This window comes from Epinephelus moara, chromosome 13, assembly GCF_006386435.1.
Source record: "Epinephelus moara isolate mb chromosome 13, YSFRI_EMoa_1.0, whole genome shotgun sequence".
In the NCBI taxonomy this organism is placed as follows: Eukaryota; Metazoa; Chordata; class Actinopteri; order Perciformes; family Serranidae; genus Epinephelus; species Epinephelus moara.
The window spans coordinates 974,467-982,195 of record NC_065518.1 but is presented as its reverse complement, the minus strand read 5'-3'; the positions used below and the strand labels follow the sequence as shown (position 1 = coordinate 982,195).

The 7,729-nt window shown below is 38.3% G+C and overlaps 1 protein-coding gene across 1 annotated transcript in view; it reads left to right on the top strand.

The window, feature by feature from the left end:
- The window catches only part of ghrhr2 (growth hormone releasing hormone receptor 2), a 21,870-nt gene extending 14,676 nt beyond the window's left edge, over nucleotides 1–7,194 (top strand). The window contains exons 3-14 of the mRNA XM_050060772.1: nucleotides 840–963; nucleotides 1,031–1,138; nucleotides 3,084–3,193; nucleotides 3,280–3,377; nucleotides 3,473–3,605; nucleotides 3,865–4,018; nucleotides 4,107–4,167; nucleotides 4,241–4,307; nucleotides 5,769–5,860; nucleotides 6,366–6,495; nucleotides 6,969–7,010; nucleotides 7,102–7,194. Coding sequence (XP_049916729.1) covers nucleotides 840–963; nucleotides 1,031–1,138; nucleotides 3,084–3,193; nucleotides 3,280–3,377; nucleotides 3,473–3,605; nucleotides 3,865–4,018; nucleotides 4,107–4,167; nucleotides 4,241–4,307; nucleotides 5,769–5,860; nucleotides 6,366–6,495; nucleotides 6,969–7,010; nucleotides 7,102–7,194 — 1,212 coding nt within the window. The remainder of the gene's footprint in view (nucleotides 1–839; nucleotides 964–1,030; nucleotides 1,139–3,083; nucleotides 3,194–3,279; nucleotides 3,378–3,472; nucleotides 3,606–3,864; nucleotides 4,019–4,106; nucleotides 4,168–4,240; nucleotides 4,308–5,768; nucleotides 5,861–6,365; nucleotides 6,496–6,968; nucleotides 7,011–7,101) is intronic.
- Nucleotides 7,195–7,729: the final 535 nt, after the last annotated feature.

Here is a 7,729-nt window from a genome sequence, read left to right as displayed (position 1 = left end):
AGTTATGAGTTCTTGAGGCAAATGTGTTCCTCATGAGGAGAGGCATCTCTGTGCAAAGTTTCATGTCTCTACGACATACGGGGCATGAGATATGCCCATTCAAAGTTTGACATTTCAATCGGTTGCTATAGCGCCCCCCTTTGGCCAACTGATGTAATATTACTTCATTGGCATCCTCCCATGACCCTCTACCACTGTGCCAAATTTCACATGGATTGACCAAGTCAGTGAGGAGAAAAACATAGAACACACACACACACACACAGAGAGTTTTCCTCATTATATAGTAAGATATATACTTGTGTCTAAATTGAGTACTTTGATATTTTTTCTAATTCTGATAGATATGTTTTTGTATTTTATCTTTATTCTATAGGTATCCTGATGCCATTCAACTTTCACTTTCCATCTGTGCTGTTTGAGCTGCTGTAAAGTGAATTTCCCCGCTGTAGGATCAATTAAGTTTTATCTTATCTTTAATGAATTTGGGAATTTGTTGAAACAATAATATCTGAGTTTAAGGAAGAAATGTAAAAAAAAGGGGTCGCGACGTATAAGTTCCACTTCTATTTACTCCTTTTCGGACACTGTTCTCTTTGTCGTGTTTGTTTTTTTAATTATTTTTTTATATTTTATTTTTTTGGGCTCAAAATAAAGTCATTAAATACTCTTGTTTATGTGTCTCTATTCTCTACATCAGAGCAACTGTAATGAATCACAATTTCCCCTCAGGGATAAATACAGTATTCATGAAAGTACTTCTGATTCTGTAAAATGTAAAGTGAGGTGGAAACTACAGATAAATTAAACTAACCTGTATTCATCTTTCTTTCTGTCAGGTGAGTTCAACTCATCCCGAGTGTTCGATTGTTCTTCATCTCCAAGAGAAAGAAGATGAGTGTAAACTACAGATGAGGACAGACGCTGCAGCTTCGCTCCAATCAGCCAGTAACACCACTGCAGGTAAACAAATACACAAAGTTTAAATCCTCCGTCTGAGCACCGTGAGCTGATGATGTTGTAATTTCAGGTTGTATGACAGAGTGGGACGGAGTCAGCTGTTGGCCGGCTGCCTCTGAGGGACAGATGGTCTCTGTCCACTGTCCTCTGCTGTTACTGAAGCCTGAAACTCCTCCAGGTAAACTTCATTATATTCTTTACATACGTCACATAAATACAGTCACACTGAAGTTCTCTGAAGTTTAGTTGACTTTTCAGTTACGGGTGGGCGACATGGCCCTGAAATAATATCACGATATTTCATGATATTTTTGCACAAATGATATTTTTGATGACAAATGAGTAAAAAAAATAAATTAAGAAAACAGAATTATACACAAAATCAGTTTTATCTAGTTTCACAGTTTGCTTCAAATATTCAGTAAAAAACTAAAATGATCTCTCATTTCTTTAGTTTGTGAACAACAACAGTAACTCAGAGTCAGATTCTGTTTCAATATCAATAGTTCAACTAAATAAACTCTAATCACACATTTACAGGTGATAGATACAGGATTCATACTTCCCGGTCAGTAGGTGTCACTCGGTGCCCTCGCTCTCGCTCCACTCTTCAGTTCTACAGGTTGCCAGGTTGGTAAACGACAGACACTGGAGACAGTGATGTCAAGTGAAATCATGAATCTTCTCTTGTGCGCCCTGTAACACACTGTAACAATCTCCGTAAAGCATTTTTAGCTCTACTCGTCACTAATGCTAACGTAATTAGTCAGTTAGGATCCTTTGTTGTGGTGGACACATGGATTCCCTGATTCAACAACATCCTGTACACACACAAAAACACCAAAGTGTTCTTGATATTAAAACGGCAAATATATTCCTCTGTTATAATTTCCCACCAATAATAATAATAATAATAATAATAACATGATAGTTCAGCTTTACTAGATATTTGATATATTCAGTAGATTTACTTTTTTACGACACTATTTGACAGCTCTACAACCGGAGTCCCAAAAACGCCGTTTCTAGAGAACTTGCTAAACTATCTGAAATTAACCATCATCCTTACTTTTTCCTAACATAGTTCATCTAGGTGCAGTGTGTTCACTAGTTCGGCTTTACATTAGATATATTCAGCAGATATATATCTTTTTTCAACCCTGCTGCGTTAGTTAGCAAACATTAACGTTAGCTTACCTGTCCAGAAGGAAAGCAGAAACCTCTGCGTGGCTTTTTAGCCCTTTTTCTGCCTTCAGCCGACACCAACGATCAAAAGCTGAACCGATGTTGATTCTGGTTTTGCTTCTCCGTCGGTCGGCTAGAATTTGCGACGGATAGCGCTGGTACGACGCCAAACCTCTGCAGCTATCACAATCTGGCAACCCTGAGCCCCCCCAACGTAACCAACATAACCAAATAAAAATATTGACATATTTTGGACCTGTCAAAATTTTCTACAACAATTAATTCTCTACTGTAATTTTTTTTTTTTTCAGAAATATATATAAATATAGACTTTAATTCTACACCTTTCCAGACGTTCTATGGATGTATTCTTTTTTTAAAAAATATTTGTTTTGATGAAACAGCTGTACATACGACCTTTAACAGCTCCCAAATATAAAAAATGTCTCCTGGATCGTATTTGCCACGACAGTTTTATGAGACGACATGTCAGTGTTTACAGGTTGTTTACACTGCCTCCATGTTACAAAGAAATCAGTTTTTGCAGGTTTAATTAAATTTTAATTAAAATTTCTGTCAGTTTTATCTCCCAACACAATAAATCTCTTTTTTCACTTTTTTATTATTCAGCCTGAAAACAGTTCAAACATTGCATCTGAATAACCCTTAAAAACTCACCAAGGGAAATTACCCTTTTTTCTTTTTTTTTATGCTTCTCTCAGTGAAACATTTTCTCCAGTTCTCATCACCAGAAGCTGCACAGTGAGCGGATGGAGCNAAACTAAACGTCCCTGATGTGATAAACTGAGCAGCATTACATCACCTGATTGAGTCCTAAACTAGTAATTATATGCTCAATATTGGTTTTGAATCTGTGTTTCAGGTCCCAGCTACAGTTTGAATGTTTTATGCTTCTCTCAGTGAAACATTTTCTCCAGTTCTCATCACCAGAAGCTGCACAGTGAGCGGATGGAGCGAGCCGAGCGTGCCGTACTACAAGGCCTGTTACTATGAAGCTTCAGAGGAAGATGAAGACGTGGGCAAAGAGGTGCAGTAGATGGAGTTCAGCAGCAGGGAAGCAGACATGTGGTTCTTCATGCCTCTGATTGATGAATATTTCATACTTTGCTCCAGAAACATTACTTTGATACGGTGAGGCTGATCTACAGCGTTGGATACGGAGCGTCTCTGGCTGCTCTGCTCGTCGCTGTCCTGCTTTTCTGCTGCTTCAGGCTGGTTTACTTTGACAACAGAAACTCAAAGACAGATCACACAATTAAACGTTTATAATGAAAGGTTGTGACAGTATTCCTCCTCTGTCTCTCAGGAAGCTGCTCTGCACACGCAACTACATCCACCTCAACCTGTTTGTCACCTTCATGCTCAGAAGTCTGGCTGTGTTCATCAAAGACGTCGTGTTGTTTGCAGACAGAAGCACGGACCACTGCACGGTGTCCACGGTAATGTCAGCTGACACATGCATGAATACCTTAGAGGAGAGCTAATTCCTCCAACATGAGAGCTCATTGGTTGAATATGATCTCATTAGAAGTTGTCATAACTGAAAAAGACTGATGCAAACATTGTATGTGAATGTACTGAAGGCTCATTTTTATCTATGTACAAGAAGAGATGCACCAAACTCTGCAGCCTGACTCTGAACACATGCAGATAAGATGACGTCTGTGATGTAACGCTGTGTCCTCTGTGTCGTCTCAGCTCTGGTGCAAAGCAGCTGTGACCTTCTTCCACTTCTGTGTTGTGTCTAACTTCTGGTGGCTGCTGGTGGAGGCTCTGTACCTGCAGACTCTGCTGCTCTGCACCTTCACTCACACCACCAAGCTCTTCTGGATCTACGCCACCGTCGGCTGGGGTACGCTGTGTGTGTGCGCACAGATCTATGCTGACTGTGTTTGTGTTTGTTCACCTGTCTGTGTCTGATGGAGAGCTTGATGTTACAGGTGCTCCGTCAGTGACTGTTGTGATCTGGGCCCTGCTGAAATCACAGCTGGATGATGAGGGGTGAGTCAAACACAAACATATGTTTCATATTTTAATTCTATGTGAAAGGATGGTAATATCTCCATGTGTGCAGGTGTTGGGACGACCTGGAGAGCCGCTTGTGGTGGATAATCAAGACTCCCATCCTGCTCTCCATCTTTGTGAGCACATGTCCCGCACACATCTCTGCATTTTATATTAACAAACAAAACTCTGGGGTCACATATGAACATTTCTCCCTTTGACTGTCTCCTCATAGCAGCTTGAGGAAGTTTGCTTGCTCTGGTATTTGGAGGAACAGCTCAACATTTTTGGGAAACACGTATATTTAGTTTCTTGCAGAGAGTTAGATGAGGAGTCTCTGCATTAAATACAAAGCTACAGCTGGTTAGCTTAGCTTAGCTTAGCACAAAGAGCAGAAACTAAACTGGCTCTGTTCAAACAAACAGACTACAGTGTGTTAATATGAGCTCTAGAGGAGCTGGTCAGAGGGTTTTGTTCCATCCAGACAGAACCAGGTGAGTTGTTTCCACCTGTTCCAGAGTGGAATTCTTCGGTGATGTTCACATTAATGTTTGTGCACATTTGATTTAGTTTTCATATGTTTACATCAGGCTATTATTATTAATTGATATTATTTATTATTGTAGTGTTTATGCAAACACAAAGAGCTGCACATTTTATTTGTGGGTTTCAATATAAAAATTAATGAAATGGTTTCTTTGTGTGTGTCAGAACTTTCTGGACATTTGAAGCACATTTTAATACCATAATAATAATAATAATAATAATGATGATAACCATGAAAATGTTGGTCACCGTAACTGTGAAATTAAATTTTCATCCTGTTTCATCTCACATAAAAGTGGAACCAATCTTCTCATCTCACTCTCAGCATGAAAGTGAATAAGTGCGTTTCCCAAAATGTCGATCAGTTGAACCTTTAAAGCCTCCAGGTCGCTAAATATCAGTGTGATTTGTACATTTTTATAATAATCTTTTTCAAAGACGAAATGATTAAAACACTTGCTGCTATTTCAGGTTCCCAGGTAGCAAAGCTGCATTTACAAGTACAGTTAGAAAATATCTAATATTTGGAAATATTATTGTGTAATAGGCACATCATAATATTGTTGGTGGCATTACTGTTGAAAATGAATGTCTTTATTAGGAATGCACAATAATATCTGCACGTCAGCAGTACTGGCTGATACTGGCGCTATAATTAACTATTAAATCGTCCAACATGCTTTTTCTTATTTTGAAAATGAATGTATATTACACATACCATTAAAAGTACTATTGTGTTTCATGTCTCCATCTGCTGGTGGGCCGTCACAATAACAGTATGTATGTGTAATACGATGTTTATTCCACCACAGAAGAGACTTGATGATGATCAGTGAAATTAGGTGGATTTATTGATATCGGTTTTATGTTATTGGTCAAATAAATTGTTATATATATATATATAATTCCTAAATCCCAAAAATCCAACATGTTGCATCCCTTCTCTTTTTTTTTATTATTAAAAAAAATAATAATAATAAAAATTGAAAATTGAATTATACTGTATACTGTTTCATTTGTAGTTTAACGTCTGTGTGTGATCCGATCCACAGATCAACCTCGTGATCTTCCTGAACATCAGCAGGATCATCGTTCAGAAGACAAAAGCCACACATGTGAACCAGAGTGAGACACACCTGTACAGGTGAGACTCTGGGGCCGGCTGCACAAAACACCTTAAGTTAAGATTTGCCTTAAAGTCCATCTTAAGATTTTCTGAAAATAAAATCAGCTGCACCATCAGGTTTCCTTAAATGTTTACTTAGGTATTTAAGGTTTTCTCCTTAACTTGGTGTTACACTTAAAGAATCCCTTAACCTTAGTTAAACCATTGCACAAAAGACTTTAGGTATCACAAGCTTGAGCACAAGCACACAAATGGTTGTCATGGAAACTGGTATCTTACCACTGTAAAATCTTTCAGTGCAGTAAATGCCTTTGTTGTTGTTGTTTTGACGTAACTACGGAAACCTTCTCGGGGATTCTGTCCCTCAGCTAAGGAAAAATTAAGTGTCACACTTACAGTATGGAGAAAACTTAAGGTGTTTGTGCAGCTGGCTCCTGTTATTGATCCATTATTCCCTCATCTGTTCTTCACCTTCCTGTCAGTGTGTCTCTGGTCTTTGACCGTCCTCTGCTGCCCTCTGCAGAACACTGCTGCGCTCCACTCTGCTCCTCATCCCTCTGTTCGGTGTTCACTACGTGGTGTTTGCACTGATCCCAGAACACGTTGGCGTCGGGCCGCGACTCTACTTTGAATTAGTTTTAGGCTCCTTCCAGGTAACACATCTGACACACCACTGGATTAAAAGATTCAGTTAATAGTTTATTTTATAGTTATTTAATACCCTACAAGAAGATTAATTTGAAGATAAAATTCTGAACTAATTGTTTGGTCTGAAAAATGTCAGAAAAGAGTGAAAGTTGAAACCCAAAGATTATTTTATTACATCACTTTGACTGCTTTACATTTTTATGTCAATTTATTGATATTTTTCAGACCAAACAATTGTTTTCTTAATTAATCAATTGTTTGTCTGGCACATGGTCCAGAACCCAAAAATATTTACCTTACCGTCATATCTCACAAATATAAATAAAAAAAGTCAAACATTTGCTGCTTCTCAAATGTGAGGATTTATTAGATTGGAAAATGACTTCAATGATTAAACAATGAATCACCTGCTGGCTGCAGCTGTAGAGATGTAATATAATTACAATACTTTCCTAACTGATTTTTCATCTTGCCTCAGGGTTTTATTGTCGCTCTGCTGTACTGCTTTCTAAACGGAGAGGTAAAACAAGTCTGCACAATAAAAAGAACGACTTCATCAGTGTCAGGTTTGTCACAATTAATTAAAATTATTACTCATCATTATCTTTCAGGTCCACAAAGAGATCCAGAGGACGATGAGACGGTGCTGGCCTGAAAGAAAAACTAACACCATCAATCTTCCAACTCAAGAATTCGTCCCCTGAAGTCCAAATACAGAAAATACTGCAGTTTGGTGCTCGTTAGTTATCTGACTAGTTTATTTAGTTTTTTTTTTTTTTTTGTTATTTCTTCACCAGCTCAGTGATTTAAAATATTCTCTTTGTGCTCGTTTGTGAAGTTTCCTCTGAGAACAACAGAGCCGTGTTGATGCATGTGGCTATGTTCTGTTATGGTGGTTGTAAAATGATATTTATAAGAAAATAAGATAAGTTAGTTTGTTATCATTCAGCATGTGTGAGGAGTTTCACCTGACTGAAAACAGTCCAACTACAAACAGCTCTCATGCATCAGGCTGACACCTGGTGGTCAGTGCATCACATTTACACCTGACAACAAACACAATCTCCTCCTCTATTTTAAGTTTGGTTTATGAGCTCAGAAATGTGCGCTGGAGTCAGACCACAGAGAGGTTTAAAAGATCTTGAGTACAATCCTGAGGTACTTCTACTTTACGCAAGATTTGTGCTTCATTCTTGCCAAGAAATAAGATCAGCACACTGAGCTCTTTGTCACCTTGTT